We start from the raw sequence: 23,383 nt of genomic DNA, 5'->3' as shown, positions 1-23,383 counted from the left end.
CAGAAAATCCTGAAGGAGAATGTCCAGCCATCCGTTCTTACCCTGAAGCTCAACCTCACTTGAATTATGCAGAAAGGTTTGGAGGTTTGGATAGTTTTTTTCCCCCCTTAATAAATGTCCTGTCAGTATTATCATTTAATATCAGTATTAATAATTAATATTATTAAATGTCAATATAATTAAGTATTAGCGAAAATAACTTAATACAACTACTATATAAGTATTACTTTCAGGTACCCTCAAATTGAGTAATTTGCGGTAAATTTCGAAAAGTTGACACGTTTGCCTTAGCCTTGCAAAAAACATGTGAGGCGAGTTTACTGTGGTAGCTGTGCTAGTGAAACAAAATATTACGATTAGCAGCTTACTTAAACGGTTATACCAATATTTAGATTTCCCAAATATTCCTCCTTTCACGCTTTCACTGTGATTTAATGAAGGGATGAAGTGAGTAGTAGGTGAGCTCGATTCACAAGTTATCGATCGACCGGTTGCTGAAATTCAAGCGGGATATAAACTACATTGAATGCGACGGCTAAACTGTAGGGACAGAAGAACCAAACGTACCCTTTCGTTTTAACCACGCCCATTTGTATTGGTTCGACGAATCAGATTCTTCAAACTGTTCAGCGGGAGAAACTGAACCGCTGCTAGAGTCACTGAAGAGGAAAGACAAGACGAGTTCTGTTGCAATTGAGTTAAAGGCTGCGATGTCAGGTGTTTTCTTCTAACTTTTAGCTCGTCGGGGTATGTACAATACGTTGTCACACGTTATCTGACTTGATAATAAAGCCTAAATTAGACTTCCAACCGCGTTATTATCATCTTTTATGCTAGTGTTAGCTAGCTGGCTGTGTAACAGGTTCATGTTGCTATCTAGAAATTATCGTGATATGCCGATTATTCCAGCATAAGCAGGAATTGAGGACGTGAAAAAGCTAGAAAGCCATCAGAGGGATAGTGACCCCAAGGATTTATGTATAATAAAAAAGGATTGAGTGAGTTATTTTCGTCTCGATATGCACAGTTTACCCAGTGCAGAATTTACATAATGCAAATAATCCAAGTTTTCAATTTTTTGCTATTAATAGGGACAAATCATTAGCTAGATGTGTTCATATAATGCTAAAGGACTGTGACATTAAAAGGAATAGTGTTGGAGTTGGATTTGTTTTGAGCGGACGAGATAGTTTTTGCTACATGCCTCACGAAGTTATTAAAGTGAGTACCTTTGAGGAAGATATTTTTGTTTTCTTTTCCCCCCCCTGATTTTAAACCACTCAAAGGATATTAAACCGTCTGTAATAAGCGGTAATCATGCAGTAACGCCTTAAGGCAAGTCCAGGTGTTTGTTGGGATTTTGTGTCAACCAAATGTTACTGTATTTGTATTTTATTAATCTGCTTGTAGGATCAAGGTTCTTTATTCATCACATGTATAGTTATACAAGTATAACACACAGTGAAATGTAACCTGACACGCTCCTCGACTTGTGCAAAGGGGGGACATTATATATAATATATACATTAGGTAATGTACAGTAGTAGCATGTATGCAGCAAGCAGGTGAATTCTGTACATTAAGTGAATTAAATAAGAATAGACAATCTGACTATTGTATCGGTTGCTTTTTGTCTTTAGGAAAAAGAAAGATGCGGCGCTCTGGAGCTCCCAGCAAGCTCTTGGGTAATGCAGTGAAAAAGTCTCGATTTGTGCCACCTGGTGCATGTACTTCACTTTCTGTGGCTCAATCCAAGCCTTTGACCCCCAAACTTGGTTCAGGCAATGCACTGGATAAAGTAATTTTTTTTCTCAACATTTTTCCTACAGTATTAAACCCTCAGTATTTATAATTCTAATTTGATTATTTTCCATTATTTTTTAATCACACTTCCTCATATTAAGAATTCTCTTTTGTCCGTACCTCATTTCGCAGATCCAGAGAAGCCTTGCAACACCAGGTGCAAGTAAGACAGAGTTTAACGTCCAGCCTGAAGCTGCCCCAGCCTTGTCAAAGGTTCTGGCTCGTGTTCTCAGTGCAACTGAGAGTAAGGAAAATGAGGCTGAGACAAAGCATCAGAACCCTGGATTAGGAGCCTCTGCTGAAGACTATAAACCAGCAGGTAAAAAACAAACAGCCATGTAAAGCCTTGCCTTTTTCTTGCCCCATCTTCTCACTTCTTATGCCCAATTTAATAATCATAGCAGCAATATGAAAACTTACAAATGTCAGTTGATTCCTGGAGGGAGATTCTCATAGTTTCAGCAATGTATGTCAGGGAATGTGCAAAGACAAATATGGGGACAAATACGTTTGCCTCATATGAGAGAGAGAGGAAAAAAAGACCACAACAAAGAGTGGAAGGCCAGGAAGGAAAGGAGTCTGATGAATCAGATGGACATAACATTGCTCATGATGACTTTTATATTTCTTTTAATTAAACGTAGTTATTTTTTTAATCACACCCACAAATAGTGAAGGGTTGATGGTGTGATCACTGAGTTATTGCTACAACTTAGAGGTAGAGTTTCAGATAGGATTCTTCTTGTACCATGATTTAAGTATTCCAGCTGTGCCTCCCACCATTTTTCTTGACCGTGAAGAGTATACCTGCGTGTCTTTGCTTAAAGTTAATCCAGCAAGCATTCCCCTCTCCTTGAGGAGACAAGGAGATGCAACGTTTGAAAATGAGAAAAGCTTCAAGATTTCCACCAGAAAACAAAATCATGGTTCCATTACAAGCTGTTATTTAAGATGGATAGCTCTTAAACCAAACAAGACTTCCAATTAGTTTTTAATTAAATGCAGGTGAGATTAAAAGCTAAACCAATTAACCCTGTGTGTTACAATGACAAAGACAGTGCAAGCCTCAGCATGCAGCATACCTGATGCCTCATTAGGTTTAGGTAGTTTAGTCATGAAGATTCTACTGAAACAGCCGTTTCTGTTTCATTAGCGCTCAAGTGACCAAGCTGTGGGCTCTGTTATATTTTATACATTAATATTTTTTAATGGGACTATTATTGTTTTTGATAATTGTACTTTATTTATGACAAATATTCTAAAATGTCGTTAATTATGGTTTTCAATCGTTTTTAGCCTCAAGGCGTCTGGAGCAATAAATCTATGCAAGATTTCATTTTGCTTTATTGCTAATCATTTTTTTTTGCATATTTGTCACACTTACATGTTTGACATCATCAAATACATTTTAATATTAGAAAAAGACAACCCAAGCAAATACAAAATGAAGTGGGGTTTTTTTTTAAATGATGATTTTATTCATTAAGGGGGAAAAGCTGTCTAAACCTACCTGATGCTGTGTGAAAAAAGTAATTGCCCTTGAACTTAATAACTGCTTGTGCCATCCTTGGCAGCAAGAACTGCGATCAAGTGTTTGCGATAAGTAGCAATGAGTCTTTAACATCACTATGGAGGAATTTTGGCCCACTCTTCTTTGCAGAATTACTTTAGTTCAGCCACATTGGAGTGTTTTCCAGCATGAGTGGCTTGTTTAAGGTCATGTCAAAGCCTCTCAAACACATTTAAATCCAGACTTTGACTAGGACACTCCAAAACCGTCTTCTTCTTCTTCTTCTTCTTCTTCTTCTTCTTCTTCTTCTTCTTCTTTTTTCTTTTCTTTTTTAAGCCATTTTGAGTTGGTGTGTTTTGGATCAATTTCCTGCTGCAGAACCTGAGCTTAAGCTTCAGGACTCAAAAAGATGGCTGGACATTCTCCTTCAGGATTTTCTGATAAAGAGCAGAATTCATGGTTCAATTGCAGCAAATTGTCCACGTCCACGTAGACATCAGAGTACTGTACGACCACTTTTGACTGTTCGTACGATGCTCTTTTTATGTAATGCTGTGTTACGTCAGATGTAACAGGATTCAAACCTTCCAGAAGGCTCAACTTTTGTGTTGTCAGTCCACAGAATATTTTCCCAAAAGTCTCGAGGATCATCAAGATGTTTTTCTTTGGCAAATGTGAGACGAGCCTTTGTGATCTCTCTGGTCAGCAGTACTTTTCTCCTTGAACTCTCCTATGGATGCCTTCTCTTTGTTATTGTTGAATCATAAACTCTGACCTTAACTGAGGTGAGTGAGGCCTGCAATTCTTTAGATGCTGTTCCGGGTCTCTTACGTGACCTGCTGGATGACTCGTCGATGCACTCTTTGAGTAATTTTGGTAGACCAGTCATTCCTGGGAAGGTTCACCGCTGTTCAGTTTTCTTCATTTGTGGCATTTGTGGTTCACTGGAACCCAAAGCCAAAGCCTGACTGACAGTTGTGAGTCAGTGACTTTGTTTCTCAGCTGTTTCTTTAGATCGTGGCATGATGTGTTGCTTTATCTTTGAACCTACTTCACTTTGTCAGACTGGTTTTAGTAACTCAGCAGGTCTGGCATTAATCAGACTCGGGTGTAGACAGAGAAACGGAACTTAACTTTCTAAAAATTGTGGTTAATCAATTAATTTATGATTTTACAAAGGTGGCAGTTAATTTTTCATGTAGGCTCGGATAACTTTCCCCCCTTAATACATTATAATTTAAAAATTACTTTTTGAATTTACTCAGGTTATTTTTGTCTAATATTTAAATTTGTTTGATGATCTGAAACATGTAAATGTGACAAATATGCAAAAGATGAGGAAGGGGGACAGACGTTGTCACACTGCTGGCAATTTTTTTTTTTTGCCTCAGGCAAAAAGCATCATGTATATTAATGTGTACATACAGAACAATACTGATTCTGTTGTCTTTTTAAAAGAAAGATAGAGATGATACAAACACTGTCACCTTGAACACAAAGCTCTGCTGTATATTTACTTGAGCCACACCATCTACTTTGCATTCACAGCCACCTGCAGTCCATATCAGTACAAAAGAAGAATCAGAATCAGAATCAGAATACTTTATTGATCCCTGGGGGAAATTATTTTTTGTTACAGTGCTCCATTTTAAACCAACATTAAGACAAGACAGACAATACGCTAACTAAGAATAGTACAATATATACATATATATACATACATACATACATACATAAGTCACTTATAAATAAATATTTGGAAAAGAAACATGTGTAGTTGTAGCAGCAAACAGTGTGTTAAGTGGATGCGTTGTACAGGGAGATGGCCACAGGCAGGAATGATTTCCTGTGTCGTTCAGTGGTGCTTTTCGGTAATCTCAGTCTCTCACTGAACGAGCTCCTGTGACTGACCAACATGTCATGGAGTGGGTGGGAGGTGTTATCCAACATTGTCTTTATCTTGGACAGCATCCGCCTCTCCGACACCACCTTGAGGGAGTCCAGCTCCATCCCCACAACATTGCTGGCCTTACGGATCAGTTTATTAAGTCTGTTGGCATCTGCGACCCTCAGCCTGCTCCCCCAGCATGCAACAGCATAGAGGATCGCACTGGCCACCACAGACTCATAGAAAATCCTCAGCATTTTCTGGCAGATGTTGAAGGACCTCAGTCGCCTCAAAAAATAGAGACGACTCTGGCCCTTCCTGTAAAGTGCTGTGGTGTTTTTAGCCCAGTCCAGTTTATTGTCAATGTGTACTCCAAGGTATTTATAGTCCTCCACAATGTCAACACTGACCCCCTGGATTGAAACAGGGGTCAAGTGTTTCCTGGTCTTCCTGAAGTCCACGATCAGTTCCTTGGTCTTTGCCACGTTGAGCTGCAGATGATTCTGCTCACACCACGTGACAAAGGAGTCGACCACAGCCCGGTACTCTGTCTCATCATCCCTGCTGATGCATCCAACCACCGCAGAGTCATCAGAAAACTTCTGAAGATGGCAGGTCTCTGTGCAGTGGCTGAAGTCTGTGGTGTAGAGGGTGAAGAGGAAGGGGGAGAGGACAGTCCCCTGTGGTGCCCCTGTGTTGCTAATCACCTTGTCAGACACACACTGTGGGAGACGTACATATTGTGGTCTTCCTGTCAGGTAATCAACAATCCAGGACACCAGAGAAGCATCCACCTGCATCGCTGCTAACTTATCACCCAGGAGGGTCGGCCTGATGGTGTTGAAAGCACTGGAAAAGTCAAAAAACATGACCCTCACAGTGCTCGCCGGCTGGTCCAGATGGGTGTAGACACGATTGAGCAGGTAGATGATGGCGTCCTCTGTTCCGAGAAATATTAAATAGTAAATAAACAACACAAAAATGTGCAGTGACTAGAACACAAACCGGAAAATCCTCCAGGATTTCTATAAACAACATAATTATAATAATATACAAGATAATATATCGTGTTTCTAAATCCTTTAAACCCTGAACCATAAAATAACTTTCCAACTTTTTGAAAATGTAGCGTACAATGACCCTTCTGACAAAAAAAAAAAATAGTAATTTGATATATGAGATTAAATTTGTATCATATTTGCAACATCGGGCATTTTGCTTTTTATTTTTTGTAATTTATTCCTTAAAAATGTGTCGTGCAATCTATTTTGGGGTTTTTTGGGCTACATTTGTATAATCGGTTAATCGATACACAGCATTAAAGGCAGGGACGTTACTAATTACAAATATTTGGCTTGAGGTTGTCGGTCCTAAATGGATCATTCAGGACCTGAAGCTTTTTCATGTTTGCTGTGTAAAATAAGGTATGGCTGGTCCCAAAAGAGAGTTTACAGCTACTGGCCTGTCCATGTAATTTATAACACTGCAGAGCCAGTGTTATAAATTACATGGACATCATCATCATCGTCATCACCACCACATTAGCGATTATTCCTCATAATGTGCCCTACACGTACCAACCACTGCTGTTTAAATTCGCTGTTATATTGCAAAGTCTAACTCGAGCAAACCCCGCGCAGAGGCTTCAAGCAGACACTATAATGAGATATAACGTTTATATAAATAGCATTCCGCTCTGTCTAATAATAACACGCACACAGGATAGATGTTAAACCGGGCGGGCGAAGGCTGAGTGACAGCAGGTCCAGCATTATGCAAATTAGCGGCCAGATTCGGACTGTGCTCGGGATCAGCGTCTCCTTCTCCTCCCCTTCCTCCTGTCGGAGCAGCCAGTGCCTCTGTTTTACTTCCTGAGACCGCGCGGTGCGAGCACGCTTTCCTGGAGCTGTTTTTGCACGCGCCCCACACACGTATTTAATCAACGAAGTCGCCGCGTGCGCTGCGGAGCTGGCGTTCCCCGTCTGCATTCATTCTACACTGAAGCACGGCCAGAAGCGCGGGTTCCACGGACATGCGCAGCGCGCTCACAGACCCCTCCCCCCCGGTTCAGTTAGTTAAGCCGGCGCTGATTCAAAGCATCACTCACTTTAGGACGTTAGACATGTGACACTTTAACACCTTACAGTGTGCTGTTTGCAAACTGTTGTGGCACATGTGCAGAGGGCAGTGTCCCTCTGCAGCACTCCCTTTGTCACACTGTAGAGCCGGTGTATCTCTGCTGTGCTCTGTGCTGTGCTCGGTTTGGGGTTTAGAGAGACCGAGCTGTAAGTAGGTCGGGCTGGGCTTAAGCGGCTTAGCTACGTCAGCCTAAGCTGGGAGGAATTCATCCAAAGCCCTCCGCGGTAGGCGGGGGCCTAAACGAGGCTGGCCTAGTTAAGCCTGATTCTTATTGTGTGCAGCACAGCCTGTTTTTGTTGTGCAACGTAGCTGAGAGGGAGTCCAGGAGTAGTGTGAGAATCCATGCACTTGTTAGACATAGCCTATGTTTGATTTGGAGAGGAAGAAGACGAAGGGGGGAAATGTGACATGTCTCTGAGTTAGACCAGTGTTGGTGTGTCACCGTGGACCAGGAGAAGAGAGCGGCGGGGACTGAAAAAAAGACAGGTGGGAAGAGAGAGAAGCCCACACCACTGAGTGTGGTTACTAAAGGGTGACAGCCATAGGCCAGACTTGGTCTGCGTGAGCCCAGTATGCTAGAAGATGGCATCCAGCTCTGTGTTTTTGTCCAGTATGGTGGGTAAAGCCCGCTCCTCCAACTTCACCCTCTCTGAGAAGCTGGACCTGTTGAAGCTGGTCCGGCCTCACATCCGAATCCTGGAGGAGCACACCAACAAGCACGCGGTCATCGTGGACAAGAACAAGTGCTGGGACACTGTTGCTGAACAGTACAATGCCCTGGGAGGAGACAGACCCCATCGCACAGCTCAGGGCCTCCGGACCCTCTACAAGAGACTGAAGGAGTCAGCCAAGCAGGAAGTGATGCAGAGGAGACACGCCCAGCCAGAGTACAGAGCAAGCATCTCCGAGCCAACCAGGAGAATTATGGAGATGATCCCTCACCTGTTTCACCACGTGCCCATCCACGAAAAGGACCAGGCGCTGCGCAGGTACGGTTGCACTTATGAGAACACATACACACACAAAGATAAAGGATAACACAAGTCACATGAGAGTTTTGGACATACCGAGGGAGAGGAGGGGCTGCCGTTCATGCTCCCAAACCCAATCAGATTACTCACTGAACACTGTCAGGCTCAAGAGGACATACTGCATGACCTGCCATCATTTACTGGCGGCTCATCAGTACATTTGGAAAATACATAGGTCTGGTTTTCACATTGATAATTCTATCAGAAACTTGGCTCCAAAACAATTATTTATCTTGTGTTCTCAGCACTACAAAAAGTAAGACACTGCTAAATATCCTCATGCTGGATTAAGAGAGTACGCAGAGGAGAAAAATACACTGAATAATTCAGATTAAAAGGCAGTCATCACAGTTAGAAATCCTAGTGATGAATAAGAGTGGGATCAAAAACGCTTCACACGTGTGAGGTTGTAACCACCAAGACTTGTTGCCAAATCCTTTAATTTCCTTTCACTCCCTTTAATGTTCCCTGATCATTCACCTAATTCTTTGATTGATTTACCTACCTGCAGAGGTTTCAACACACTTCACATAAACAAGATATAGTAAATGCTGCTTAAGCACTCCAGGCTCACTTATTTATTTATTTTTTTTAATCCTGTTTTTCCCATTTGTAGATTAATATACAGCAAGCACAACTCTCCTATCGAACATCCTGGCAGCAGCTCATCTCTGGCTGGACTTCAGGATTACTCTGCATCTGTCCCAAGTATCCCCCATGAGGTGGTCCAGCTGGACGCTGAACAGGATGTAAAGCCACCGCCAGACCTTCCCATCCTCCCAGCGCACACAGGACCACGGCTGGAAGGAGGCCAGGAGCGAGAGGGAGAGCAGGACTTGGGCAGCATCCATGATTATGAAGCGTCGTTATCTCCAGCTCCTTCCTCTGTTAACATCCCTCTCTCCACCTCGCCACTGCCCTTACGCCATGAGCTCTACCCCAACGACATCTACCCTCACCACGAGCCGGACAGGTTTCGGCCTCTGCAACTGGCCAAAGAGGAGCACGAGCTGGTGCTGGCCAATCACAGGAAGGTGGCCCTGTACCTGGAGGAGAAGAGAGAGGGGCTGAAGAGGAAGCAGGAACTGGAGGAGGAACTGCTGCGAGCCAAGATCAAAGTGGAGAAACTGAAGGCAACCCGACTGAGACACGGACTGCCCATTTCTCTATAACAAGTATCAACATGCACTTCTGTGGTCACTGTGAGAAAGGGAGGGGCTCTGAGTAGTACAGTTTTTAAAAAAAAGAAAAAGGAAAAAAAGTGCTTTGGAGCAGTCACTAATTTTGTTTTATTTTGGTTGTGTGAGATCAGTTTCAGGACTTGACTTTCTTTTGGAAACATAGTGCCTCGTATACACACAGATAACCTGTTTACGTCCTGCAGGATAATTAGGATAATAACGCCTGCTGCCATCCGTCTTTGTGCTTGTCTGTGTTAAAAATGCATCATCGTGTCCATGAGTACCAAAAGTGGGGACAAACATCTATGTAATAAAACAAAGCTCACATCAGTAACACTGTGACAGGCCAATATGTATAAAAGTCCAAATTTTGGAAGGGAATATTTGTAGTATTGACTGATAATGTACCTCAGTGGTGCTCTTCCTGCCTACACCTACCACCAGTCTCTAATTACAGGAGTGCCAGCAAGGCATTAATGATCTTTATTGTCTAAGATTGTTGGAAAAATATGAACGTAAGAGTTAAAGCACTTGATGTCAGTGTGAGCGACGTGTTGTTATCTCTGTGTAAAGAACATTTCCACCCATTCTGGCATCTGTAGAAATCCACTTTCCACTAGAGGTTTTGGTTATCAAAACAATTTTTATAGCCGCTTTTATTCATTCTGTAGACTTCGTACAAAAACCATTCATGTCGCCACAAGAAAGCACTCCAGTAGCAAATTTTAGAGATACCAGGACTGAAGCACAAGGTAAACTTTTGAAGGCCTTAATCTGTTATTGGGATAACAAAAATGTTCGAGTGAGTAATTCTCGCTGGTTGCTGAACTGTTGACCGGCTGCGCGAACAAAAGAAGGGAGGGGCCCTGATGGTTTTTGGTGTTACTGCTATTTATTGTGAGTTCAACATTGATTGTATTGTACTGTTGTTATACAAGTGTTGCCCATTTCTCTTACTGTTTGTCTATGCGTTCACGTGTTTGTATTAAAAAGAAGATCCATTTTCCTCTGGTCCTCTGTTTATTTCCAAGTCACGTGTTCCACTTTTATAGGAAATCATCTTTAATCCGTCTTGTAGAAGCTGATGAAAGATCATAAGGTGACCGCATCTGCTGACATTTGCATTGTTTCACGGTGCTAACTGTTTGAGCCTTGTACATGTTGTATTTTGTTTCCATGATAGGTGGAGCCAACAATGGCGTGTAGAAGCCTTTATGCTGAAAAGCTTGATGCGACAGTGACCTCTGCTGGTCAATTTCCCGTGTACATCTGGTGGATCTGACTTTGTTTTATGTCTTTGTGTTACAGGAGTGAATGATGGCCCTCCTGGGTCTCCCCAAACCCCTCAGCCTCCTGCAGGCTCAGACTCTGGCTGCAGTCAGGACGGGGCGCGTTACTTCAGTGTGGTGTGGTGTAAGGCCAGCAAGAAGAAACATAAGCGCTGGGAGGGAGACGCAGTGCTGGTGACAAGAGGACGCACAGTCACTCTTAAAGATATGGAGGGGAAGGATATCGGAAAGGGTAAGACGGACACCAACATCAAATTTTAATTCGTCACCTGTATAGTTGTTGCTTGTATTTAAAATGACAACTGCCCAATTTTAATATAATACTATATACAAAAAGCCTTGAGATAGCCTGCATTTCTTTATATTTGGCTTCCAAGGAGCTAGACTTGTAGTTCTCCAGGCTTTCTCGAGGACTTTCAAAGTTTTTCTTTGAACTTCAGCTACTTTTTCACTCATTTTCACTGCAGTCTTGTAAATGCAGATCTATGAATCATTCAAGCAATAAAAAGGCGCCTAATTCGAAGGATGAGCCAGTGTTACATAACAAACAACTTGGCAAAGACAAGTACTTTATCATTAGCAGCTTGTCAGAAAAATACATAATTTCTTTACATTTCTTTTGTCTAATCTAACAAGAATATCAAAGGTGACAGAGTGTGAAAGGCATAAAATGTGATTTTTGCACCAAAAAACTCCATTTACACATTTCAGTAAATTGCTGAACCTATTTATTTCACATTTTCCTTGCAAAATATAAAGAAATTAAGACTGACTTAAGACTCAATGAAAGCAAAGTAATCAGTACTGTAATTAAAATTATTTACCTGACATTTAATTTACTCAAGATCAAATATAAAAATAACAGGAAAATACCCAGGCTTCTGTCAAGTAAGGTATTATTGCCTCTTTGCCTTAGTTGTGCATAGTCAGCCCCAGAGGCCTGTTTTTGGATCATGAAACACTGGAAAATAGTTAAATACTCAAATCTTAAATAAAATTCTACAAGCATACTTTTTACACTTAACTGAAGCTTACTGCATTAAACATTAAAATATGCTAAAGGGCTAAGTAGGTCAATACTAGTTGATTTCTCCTACTACACGCGATCCTGACAAGTGTGCATATCTGAACTGTAGGTAGTGGCTACAAGGTGTCGGAGCTGGCCTCGCTTTCCGAGGGAGAGACTCTCATGATTGGTGGGAAAGAGGTGGAGGTGATGGGAGTCATTTCTGCTGAGGACTTTGCCAAGGGGCGCTGTTTTCAGGAGGTCCAAACAGAGCGAGTGGAGTTAAACACAAAGTCTGCTCCACCACCCTCCTGCCGCTTGGCATTCAAACCTTTTTGCCCTCCAACAATGGTGGGCGGAGCGGGCCACAGAGAAACAAAACCAGAGGAGGAACAAACTCGCAGACCTCGCCATGACCCCCTCGCTCCAGGTGTGTGGATAAAGTTGGAGTTTGATGATGCATTAAGTTATTACCTACATAAATTGGCAAAAAATATATTTATAATGTATTTTAATAATATTATTTCATATCGTTTTAGGTGCACTGGTGATGCCTCGCCCTTCCGCCAACCACCAGTGGTTAAATAACAAGTCAGGGCTTCCTATGGTCGATGTTGTGCTTGACCCACACCTGACCACACACCTGCGACCGCACCAGAGGGATGGCCTGCTCTTCCTCTACGAGTGTGTCATGGGCATGAGGTGACAGTGCTGTTTGGCTATCATGAAATGCTGTGCAAAAAACCTCTTAATTAATCTGTTGTAGCGCCACACAAAAAACAAAACAAAACAAAACGGAGCCACTGGTTTGATGTTGTGCTTATGTGTCTGTGCTTCAGAGCTGCAGGTTGCTACGGTGCGATCCTGGCCGACGAAATGGGTCTGGGAAAGACTCTCCAGAGCGTGGCGCTGTCTTGGACGTTGCTGAAGCAGGGACCTTATGGTGGGAGGCCAGTTGCTAAGCGTGTGCTTGTGGTTACACCTGGCAGCCTGGTACAGAACTGGGCCGCAGAATTCAACAAGTGGCTGGGCCGTGAGAGGATCAGTGTTTTCACTGTGGATCAGGTTATTCTGTTTTATAATTACAAGTCCTTGGTTCAGTTAATCATGAAACAACATGATTTTATTTGGAAAGCGAATGTGAACTCACTGCTTTAGTGCATATGTATATAACCTGTTATCCATTCTGTATTAAAGTGCATACAGCAACAAGTCACACTGCTTAAAACTCAGAAGGAACCCACATGCTCTTAGTTACATGTCTGTGGTTTTAAAAAAAATCCATCCATTTTATTATAAGCTTTCTATTTTATTCTATTGCAATAATTCTTCTCTCTTATTCAATAACTTAATTATGTTACTCCATTTTTATTGCCGGCTTTTCTTGATTTAATATCTTTTTTGTAAATAATTAAAATGAGAACAAGTATCTGAATGAATCATCTACTTTAATCTGGAGTTTATTAAGTAATTCCATTTTTTTCTTCATTGAAATGTATTTAGGACCACAGGATAGAGCAGTTTGTTTTGTCCCCACTGCACACCGTTCTTGTGATAAGCTATGAAATGCTGCTGCGCTGCCTGGAGCAGGTATGTTCTCCCGATGTCTCATAGCGTGCTTTTTCCAACGAAGCTGTTTGATCTTTGTACTCTTATCTTGTAATTTCCTTCTGTTTTCAGGTCCAGAAAGTTGATTTTGGTCTTATAATCTGTGATGAGGGTCACAGATTAAAGAATAGCAACATCAAAACATCATCAGCCCTCAGCAGCCTCAAGTGTAATCGCAGAGTCATACTTACAGGTGAAAGCGATAAGGGAGTTTCTGAATGGCAGCTACAACTGCTTGCAGATGTTTTATAACAGACTGTTTTTTGTGCTTTTGAAGGCACTCCAGTTCAAAACGACCTGCAGGAGTTCTACGCCATCATTGAGTTTGTGAACCCTGGGATTCTGGGCTCATCGACTGCTTATAGAAAAGTATACGAGGAACCAATCCTGCGCTCCAGACAGCCCTCATGCACAGAGGTAATCCCATCTCCTTTCTCTTTCCTGTGCAGTTGTTATAAAAATGTTATCTGGTGTTAAACCTGATCTTACATCTTCCACTGCCAACAGGAGGAGAGAGTTTTGGGAGAGGAGCGAGCGACCGAGCTCTCTCGTCTGACTGGCATGTTCATCTTGAGGCGGACGCAGGAAATCATCAACCGCTACCTGCCTCCTCGCCTCGACTGGACGTTGTTTTGCGAGCCGTCCCCTCTGCAACGAGAGCTGTACAAGCACCTCCTCTGCCACAGAGTCTTCAGGGCCTGCCTTCAGGGCTCCACTCAAACCCACACACATCTGGCTTGCATCACCGCACTGAAAAAGCTCTGTAATCACCCCGGACTGCTCCACGTCACTGTTAAGGTTAATTTTTTTATGAGCTGGCTGGGGGGACAGAAACCTGTGATCATAGTGGAAACTATAAATATATAATCGTGAATCCCAGTCCTAACCATGAACATGGGTTGTTCTGTTGGTAGGAGAGGACAGATGCTGGCTCTGTGGAGAGTTCATTATATGAGGGGCTGGCAGATCTCTTCCCAGAATCCTATTCTTCAGGAGGATTCACCATGGCTGACTCTGGAAAACTGCTGGTTCTTACGGACCTGCTTGCCGCCATTAGACAGCTGAGCTCTTCAGACAGGTGTGTTTTTGTGTGACGCTAAGATGCTATTGATTGTTTGGATCATCTGGATTTTTTTTAAACTTTATTTATCAAGCGTCACATTTGATAGTAGGTGTGCTCCTGCAGGGTGGTCGTAGTGTCAAACTACACTCGGACGCTAGACTTGCTCCAGGACCTGTGTGTACACATGGGCTACACCTTCTGTCGGCTGGACGGACATACCCCCACGAACCAGAGGCAGCGACTGGTCGACAGTTTCAACAGTCCCTATTCTCAGAACTTCCTGTTTCTGCTGAGCTCTAAAGCAGGTGGGGTTGGGCTTAATCTCATTGGCGCTTCCCACCTGGTGCTATACGACATCGACTGGAACCCTGCCAATGACATTCAGGTAAAATACAAACAGTAATAGTCTGAAAAGGTAGAAAAACTCAAATGTTGGGGTTGTTTGAAGTTTAAAAGTGCCTTTGGTTTTATTGGTATCCATCGTGAGCTGTATGTAAAAGATGGACATGGTAACCATGACACAGAAATATTAAAAAACAACAGAAGTGGGGGAAAAAACCCCACGATGAAAATAAAAAAAGAACACGATGGAAATGACAGGAACCAAAACATGTGAAGGATTTCACTAAGACACACTTAAAAGAAACTGAAAATTATCAGTGTTGTTATCAGGGAGAAAAAGATCAAATAGGTATTAAAAAAATAGGCATTTCTAATATGGAAATCTGTGAGAACTGATTTCCTTTGACACACTTTGGCCCAATATTTATGGCCCGGAGGTCGTTGCTTAGGGGAGATGAATTGAATCGAACAAGTGTGAAGCTGCCCTTGTGTACAAGTACATGCAAATCCAGCAGAGGGCACTGAATACGTGTGTGTTATCCTCCCCCCTCTTCTCTGTCTAGGCCATGGCTCGGGTGTGGAGAGATGGACAGAAGAAGACTGTGCACATCTACCGTCTTCTCACTGCAGGCAAGAACACGTAAATACAAATTCCGAACAAAAAAAAAAAAAGTGCACCATATCAACAGTGTTTTAAAGTTTTGTTTCTTTCTCTCAGGCACCATTGAGGAGCGTATATTTCAGCGACAGGTGTCCAAACAGGGACTCTCTGGAACCGTGGTTGACATGGGGAAAGGGGCAGAGCACACGAGTTTCTCCACCAGTGACCTGCGAGATCTTTTCAGCCTGACGGAGACGCCCTGCCTGACTCATGACCTGCTGAACTGTGGCTGCGGCATGGATGGCACACTCAGTGGTAGGCTCACATACACGCCACACATGCTGACACCAGAGCACGAAAAGACTGAAAATCATGCCTCCTCACATCTTTGCGGTCTTCATTTTCAGCTATCACAGAGGAGGAGGAGCTGGTTTCCGAACGGCCCTGCCAGCTCGGTCGTCAAGGTGACCGTAAGGGGGCGACACAGAAGCATCTCAGCATGTCCGAGCTCATGCAGTGGAGACATTTCTCCGGTGACACACACTCCTTCTCTGACCCCTACCTCGATCACGCGCGAAACAACATCACTTTCGCCTTCCAGACCACCATCTCTCACGCAACCCAGTAAACAACCAACTCGCGTGACGCACACTCGCATAGCTTTCTGCACAAACCTCTTCAGGTCCTCTGGACTTTGTCAGCCTCGATTTGACGTATGAATAACGCTCCACCACTGCTGCAAGTTACGCTATTTCCAGTAGTTTTAAAACCGCTTTGCTCATGAGATTCTGTATTGCCCTAAAATATTCACCTTTTGTTTATTTATGCAAAATAATTCACTGTATAATTCTATAAAATAAGCATAAATGATTAAGAAATGTTTAACATTTGTCAGCGTTTGAAAAGTTCTTGCTGGTGGAAGAGGCGCATATAAAATACAGATTTATATCATGGGTACGGCCATTCAACAGACATTTCTATCCAAGGGAATATTTATTATGTCATTGGTAGGATTTATGTTTCTGTGGGGTGCCCAGTGAATGGAGAGAATGTATTTACATTCAAAAGAATTTGTTTACAGCAGTTTGCTTAGTGAGAATGAGCCCCCACCCCCCACCCACCCATCCCAATGGGAAGGGCAAAGCATCTCTGGCCTCCACTGTCGTGCTTTAATGTCAGAATTTGTTATGCAATGACCACACACGTTACTGTGGAGCGAGCAAATCTGCTGGGCTGTCGATGTGGGCCATACTGCAGTCTGTTCAGTCTATTATTTTGGATGACACTGGTCTGTTCATGCTCTACAACACATAGCTGCCGCGTGGGAGTTACAGCATGTAGTTTCTGCGTGTGAGTGTGCACACCCAGAATTCACATATGATTTGAGTCTCGGTCTGTCAGATTGACTGTGCTCTAGTATACAATGCATTTCCATGCAGTGCAATTATCATTTATTCGAGGATCACCACTGTGCGTGATTGTTAAGCAACTTTGTTGTATAATAAATGGGTCTCTGGGATGATAACTTTTTTGTATGCATATGACAGTTGGACAATTACGCACACACCTGCTGTTATTCTGTGGACACAATGGGAATTGAAACACAACACTTCCTGTGCCAGGATTCGGCCTCATATGAACGTTGCATGTTGTGCAATATATTAAATATGTCATTTTGCTATCAAATGTAGGCCCTCCGGAAGCTCATCAGTTTAGGATGTAGAAATCACAAAGAGAAGTGCAAGTATATGAAAGAAAACAGCAAAATGAACCTGCCTAAGTAAATGTGTGGATGCTAATTGAGATGTGCAGGTACTCGATAACTGACTGGTGTTGGGAATACAATTTATAGATAATTGGCTTCTACATACAGAGCCAAGATGTACACAGATATGTGGTGTTATACATTATTGTTTTAGTATGCTAGTGCTCCTCAGAAACTTTCATATATTTTATTTTCAATAAACGTGAGGTGAATATTTCAGTGTTAGTATAGCCAGTTTTGAACGCCAGAGATCGGAGCGCCAGGACTTTCACCTGGGACTGCCATCTGATCTACTAAGCACTGAACCCACATCACTTTTTTGGGCTAAGGCCTAGCCACCAGGACCTCGCGACACGGGGCAGTCGCTGGAGAGATTATCTCATCTGGCTGGCTTGGAAACATCTTGTTGTCCTCCTGGAGGAGGTGGCATATTGGATGTTGTCAGAACCTTGAGGCGACAGGTTTGATTTGGGGCTAAATAAATAAAATTGAATCACCCATTAAAAAAAGATTCAAAGATTTATTTATTTTTATTGTTAGTGCTCTATGTGTACAGGAAATACCGGAGAACTGAATAGTTCCTGAGACCTTTTTTTTTTTTTTTTTTTTAAAGAGATTAACAGGAATGTCCAGCTTCTGAAAGGTATAATTATTTATAAGCTTACTTCTTGGTTGGAGCTCCTTTACCACAAATTACTGTGTCAGTGTGTTGTAACATGGAGGTGATCAGCTTGTTGGACTGCTGAGGCGTCACTGAAGCCCAGGCTGCTTTTACAGCAGTTTACAGATCATCTGTATTTCTGAGTCGGATATTTTTCATCATAGATCAGCAGTCAGCAGATGGAAGCATTAATTCTCTGAATCTAAAGTTTCCTGGTTAAATGCTTCACTGACTTTGGATTTGGTAAAACACAGAGGAGCAACCACTGCAAACATCAGCAGATGACCCACTGAATCACCAAACTGCACTGGATTGTGTCCCTCTCCACAGTTCTTCCAGACCTTGATTTCAAAATGAAATGCAAAGTTTACTTACCTCGGATCATTGAGCAACAGTGACGTAAAACTGTCTGGTTCAGGAGTGGTTGGATATTAGGAATATGACAGCCACAGCTCCTTTCCTGAAGACATCTGTGCTGATGGTGCTCCAGCACATGCCTCAGTCAGTCTTAGTGAGCCTCTCCCAAGTTCTTGAATTAACTTTTCTTAACAATCCTCTCAAGGTCACCATCACCCAGGTTGCTTTTTGCACTTTTTCCCTTCCAATGAACTTTCCAACAACAGGCTTCGCTGCAGCATCCTGAACAGTGACTTTGTGCGACTTACCCTCTGGGTGGAGAACCGTCTAGATCTTAATCTGGACAGTTCTCAAATCTGCAGTTTTCCCACATGATTGTAGCTGCATGTACTGAATTAGGCTGAAGAATACCTACATACAGTATTTATACTGTTTAAATAGTAATTTATAATAAAATATGAAACGCAACACTCTTGACTTACAATACTGGATTTCTGATTTCCGTGAGCTATCTGATTGTTTTCTGCTTCCTCTGTATTATTGTAAGGTCTTTACCTTACAACCTAAAGCACCTTGAGGCTGATTACTCCTGCTCTTCTGATTAGTTTTAGTCCTTTTAGTAGGTGAATAATAGAACCAAGTTAAAAAAGAATTCTACTGATATGTGTAATATTCCCCAAATTAGTTCAAGCACCATTAAACAAAATTTCAGGGTAATCTGCCTGAAAACTTGGTAACCTCGTAAAGTAAGGACAGCATCTTCACCACAATTGAAAGTCCCTGAGTTCAGACATTAAAAAAAAAAAAAGAGAGAGAGACCTTAGACAGAAACCAGTGGTGGCTTAGCAACTGTCACCAAGCAACTTACTACGGGTCCTGCTGCAGCTTGGCTTTGCTGATGTAAGATGCTGTTTGTTGTTTCAGAGTAATTGTATTTTGCGTCGCATCTCCTCGCTATTGTTATCGGACACGTGCCGGACTGAAGAGTGTCACTCTTCCAAACAGGATATTGATCCTAATCAGGTCTTTGAGGCCATGTGCTGGTGGGTGCGTGAGGTGGAATTTGTCTGTCTCTCTCTTCCTCTCTCTCTCTCTCTCTCTGTAAAGCTCTTACTGGCTGCCGCTGGCTGAACCTCCAATCCCCCTTTTAAGCCGAGTTCCAGCTCGACGATTTAAAGGGTGAATGACTTTCCGCCGCTGGAGGGGGAGGAAGGGACACGGTGGTTTTGATGAAGACAGATTGGGCACTTAGTCCTTGTGATCCCAGGACCTGAGTGGAAGATCTAACTACACTGTCACAGCTGGATAGCCAAACCTCTGATGTAACCCCCACTGAGGTTGCATTTCCCATATTTCATTCATTAATAGTCAAGGTGTCTCTGACGTCAAAGCTGGATAAATGTTTCAGAAATATTCCGACGCTTGTGCATCAGCATGGACACTAGATGCCATCTGTGCTTCTTATTTAGGATTCAGGATGTGAACTCGATGCTTGGTGGCTCCTCTGTGGACGCACTTGAGCTTGAGCAGATTTATGTGGTTGCTACCTAGCAAAGAATTAACAGCTTACATTGTTGAAAAGCAGACTGCCCTTCTGAAACAAATGTTCACCATCAGTTAGCTGGAATCCAATCCAATGGACAATATTGATCAACCTACTTATTCTCTGATTTTCTGTGGTGCTCCTTTTGTTATTGTTCCTGTACTGTTCTCTGTATAACTTTACAGGATTAGAAATAAAAGGCATAAAATATTAGTTTAAAATCTTTAAACTAATGTCTTTAAATTTAAATCACAGACAATTTTTTGTGTTAGTCCTTTTAAAATTTAAATATGTATTCTTGCAGCAACTGCATAAGCAGAAAAGCCAGTTAATGTTAAATTGGTTTATAAAATGCATAAAGCTTGAGATCCACATATTTAAGATTGTGCGCCTCCATCTGGTTTCTCTTTATCTCGCTACTTAACAGCTTACACACAGATGTGATTATCCCTCAAACCTGAAGATAATATTCTTTGTCTACATCACAACACTTTTGTGGGTAGCATGAGGTTTGGGAGATGTTGCTCCAGGAAGGGGTTGGGTTCGAATCCAAGGCGGGTCTTTTGTGTGGAGAGTTTGCATGTTCTCTCCAGGCCTGTGTGGGTTTTCTCCAGGTACTCTGTCATCCCCTCACAGTACAAAGACATAAATCAGATAAGGTTAATTAATTGGTGAATTAACTGCAGGTATAAATGTGAGCGTGAATTGTTGTCTGTGTTTATGTGTATTAGTCCTCCAACTGAAGGTCGAACTGTCCCAGAGTCTTCCCCGCTTCTCGCCCTGTTACAGCTGGGATGGACTCCATCCTCCCCTTGAGCCTGAAGTGGAGAAGCAGAAGAAACAGATATTTTGGCACATTTATGCATCCCTTCTATCTCCTGTTGATGACAATTATTGTGCCGAGGAACGATTTCACACACATAACATCACAGATTGACAAACAGTAAATGCAGTACATGCCGCCTGACTTGTACAGGTTAATAATATTGTCAGATTAAAACCAGTTGACACATCTAGACAACAACAAAAACTCAATTCAACTTCAGTGTAAATTCCCAAAAGCAAATATTAAAGCTAAAACTGTTTCCTGGTCTTTTATGCGCAACTGGTTTCTCCTCAGCCTCCACCAGCATTTACATTTCATTTCAACTTTGACTGAATCTCCCAGTTTTCCAGGCTGCTCCTTATTTTAAGGTGCACGTCCATCTTCTAATTTCAGGTACATGACCAACTATCATTACTATACTTCCTCCAAGAGACATTCTCCCCAAGTGTAGTATTTGTCTTTAAATTGTCTGCTGCATCACGTTTTACACCAAAATGAACCATCAGATCAGACTGGGATTAAGCCGGGGTTGAACTGGGCAGCTTCCGTGTATGAGCAGCACCTTCATCAAAATCTGTTTTGTATTAGGCGATAGGAAAAAAAAAAAATAGGTCACTTCTCACTCTCTCACCATCAACATCACCCTGCCAATCTGCAGCCCGCCAAAGTGTAACCCTTCCCTCAATCCCCTCCTCCTGACCCTGGGCCTGCTCCAGCACTTAACAAGGATTTAATGTTTCCCAGTCATCTGTCAAGCAGATCAGAGCTATAATGCAGAGCAGCAGGTCCCGCAGATGAGAGCGCAGCCCGTCAGTCCCGAAAGTCTGGAAAAACAACAGTCGGGGGTGGGCTGCATAATCCAACAATTACTGTAATAACCCTCAGTCGCTCAATCCCTCACTCAAAAAGTGCTTTTCCTAATGAGAATCTCATGTTTGCGAGTTGAATGCAGTTTACAAGTTGAATGCAGTCTCTCTGGACATTTGCATATGTTGTTAGAGAGGTCATTCATAAAATACTACTTTTTACAATCCGTTGGCAGTATGCTGCTGCCAGCTGATCTCAGGGCAGCTTTTATTTAGACATTTCTGGCAGAAAGAGGATTCTCTGACAGAAAACAGAAAATATCACCGTACGATGATAATGAGGGTGTTTGACATGATAGTTATCAGTTTCTTAACCCAGCGACTGCTGAATTGCAGCTAATAAATCTATGTAGCCAGGGTATGTTGATTCTGTGATATAAAACTCCGTTATCAGGTGCAGCCACTCCTTTTCCTTCAAAGCTTGTTCAGCGTCTGGTGCAGCCACATTCACTGTAGTATTAGTGCTAATTAGATGGAACAAATCTCTGTTTTTGTCTTGCATGTGCTGATAAAATGTAGTGAATTAATAATTAGTTAAATATTTTTTGAAATATTGCACAGCTTTTGATATGTGATTAACCTAACCAGGAAGTTTAGTAAATTAAAATAAACCCATTAAATGCTACTTCTTAATGTTTGATATTTATTAGCTGCTTTATGCCATGTTAAAGGTCTGTATTGGGGGAAAACTAGGATTTGGGAATAAATCGCGCTCCCTTTGTTTGTTCCATGATGATATGTCTGTTAATCATCTGCCAGGTTGGCCAGGCAGCAGCAGAGGTGTGGCTCATTTATGCTCAAAGAACTTTCTCAACGCTGATACATGAATAATGGTAATTACTGACTCGTCCATATAAAAAATAAGCCAGCATCTGTTATAGTTTAGAGCAGAGTTGAGCAGACACAATGCAGATTCACCTTCATTTTGTACTCACAGTTAAAGACTGTTGTTTTTGTTATCAGTTAACCTGTTACTGTATTCTATAAAAGGGGATCTCTATTTACAGTCATGTTGGACAAAAGAAAGTGGCAAAAGTTAACACTAAAGATAATTTTTTTATCATTATTTTACATTTCTTTAAATTAATTACTAATAGCTGCAGCTCTGGTTCAGTTTAATTCAGTTCAAGAATATCCCACATGTCAGAAGATCCCCTATGAGCAACAACTCGGCAACAGTGGAAAGGAAAAACTCCCTTTTAACAGGAAGAAACCTATAACTGAACCAGGCTCAGGGAGGGGCGGCCATGTGCCGCCACCGGTTGAGAGTGAGGGGAGGAATACGGGACAAAGGCGCACGGGCAAAAGCCAGAGATGAATAATAATGAGTGAGTGAAAAAAAGAAAGTGAAGAAGAAACCGCGCATCAAGGGAAGCCCCCAGCAGTCTAGGCATAACTAATGGAGGATTCAGGGTCACCTGATCCAGTCATAACTATATGCTTTATCAAAAGGGAATCTTAAAAGTAGAGAGGGTGTCTGTCTCCCAAATCCAAACTGGGCCCAAGCCTCTGCCTCCCGTTCTACTTTTAAATACTCTAGGAACCACAAGTAAGCTGGCAGTCTGAGAGCGACGTGCTCTGTTGGCATAATAGTACCATAGTACTGAAGGCTTTTTGTGTTCTTGACACACGCCTGTTGCTTTCAGATGGTAAAAGTGTAGGTGGAAAGAACAATACTAGTGGTTGTTCCCACTTGCTTCTGAACATTGCGGCAAATATTGTGTACAGAGAAAAACCTTTTATGTGAACCGGTTGCTGTTAACATGTCGGCTTTACAGTATGCTGTCTGCAGGGTAAGAAAACAAAACAGAATGTCTGAACGACTCGCACTGAACAGCATATTTACAGTATGAAGGACCGAGCTCTTCATCGCGCTGTCTCCCTCCATCTGTTATCCTCAAGGA

General features: G+C 42.2%; 2 protein-coding genes across 4 annotated transcripts; both read left to right on the top strand.

The window, feature by feature from the left end:
- The first annotated feature begins 632 nt into the window (after positions 1 to 632).
- Positions 633 to 22,104, top strand: rad54b (RAD54 homolog B). Of its 3 annotated transcripts, none has more exons than XM_080896245.1 (16): positions 633 to 747; positions 1,641 to 1,798; positions 1,936 to 2,122; positions 10,861 to 11,073; positions 11,978 to 12,277; positions 12,387 to 12,549; positions 12,687 to 12,912; positions 13,351 to 13,437; positions 13,528 to 13,648; positions 13,733 to 13,872; positions 13,963 to 14,253; positions 14,370 to 14,533; positions 14,642 to 14,903; positions 15,424 to 15,490; positions 15,579 to 15,776; positions 15,869 to 22,104. In XM_080896245.1, the coding sequence occupies exons 2-16, from the start codon at positions 1,652 to 1,654 to the stop codon at positions 16,087 to 16,089; spliced, it is 2,787 nt and encodes a 928-aa protein (XP_080752371.1). In that variant the 5' UTR covers positions 633 to 747; positions 1,641 to 1,651; the 3' UTR covers positions 16,090 to 22,104. The 3 variants fall into 3 exon arrangements, with proteins under 3 accessions (XP_080752371.1, XP_080752372.1, XP_080752373.1); XM_080896246.1 differs by lacking the exon at positions 633 to 747 and adding an exon at positions 1,123 to 1,221; XM_080896247.1 differs by lacking the exon at positions 633 to 747 and having other exon boundaries at positions 1,646 to 1,685.
- LOC308405578 (fibrinogen silencer-binding protein-like) lies at positions 6,134 to 10,542 on the top strand. The gene is made up of 2 exons (XM_080896250.1): positions 6,134 to 8,329; positions 8,988 to 10,542. The coding sequence occupies exons 1-2, from the start codon at positions 7,923 to 7,925 to the stop codon at positions 9,541 to 9,543; spliced, it is 963 nt and encodes a 320-aa protein (XP_080752376.1). The 5' UTR covers positions 6,134 to 7,922; the 3' UTR covers positions 9,544 to 10,542.
- Positions 22,105 to 23,383: the final 1,279 nt, after the last annotated feature.

The sequence above is a fragment of the Rhamphochromis sp. 'chilingali' genome, assembly GCF_963969265.1.
Source record: "Rhamphochromis sp. 'chilingali' genome assembly, chromosome: 11".
Lineage (NCBI taxonomy): Eukaryota > Metazoa > Chordata > Actinopteri > Cichliformes > Cichlidae > Rhamphochromis > Rhamphochromis sp. 'chilingali'.
This window is presented reverse-complemented; position numbering and strand designations above follow the sequence as displayed.

Excerpts from the sequence above, each read along its gene's own strand:
- LOC308405578 (XM_080896250.1), top strand. The coding sequence starts at position 7,923 with ATGGCATCCAGCTCTGTGTTTTTGTCCAGTATGGTGGGTAAAGCCCGC. Across the intron at positions 8,330-8,987 it reads AAGGACCAGGCGCTGCGCAG|ATTAATATACAGCAAGCACA; the intron begins GTACGGTTGCAC and ends TCCCATTTGTAG.
- rad54b (XM_080896245.1), top strand. The coding sequence starts at position 1,652 with ATGCGGCGCTCTGGAGCTCCCAGCAAGCTCTTGGGTAATGCAGTGAAA. Across the intron at positions 11,074-11,977 it reads GGGGAAGGATATCGGAAAGG|GTAGTGGCTACAAGGTGTCG; the intron begins GTAAGACGGACA and ends TCTGAACTGTAG. Across the intron at positions 15,491-15,578 it reads CTACCGTCTTCTCACTGCAG|GCACCATTGAGGAGCGTATA; the intron begins GCAAGAACACGT and ends TCTTTCTCTCAG.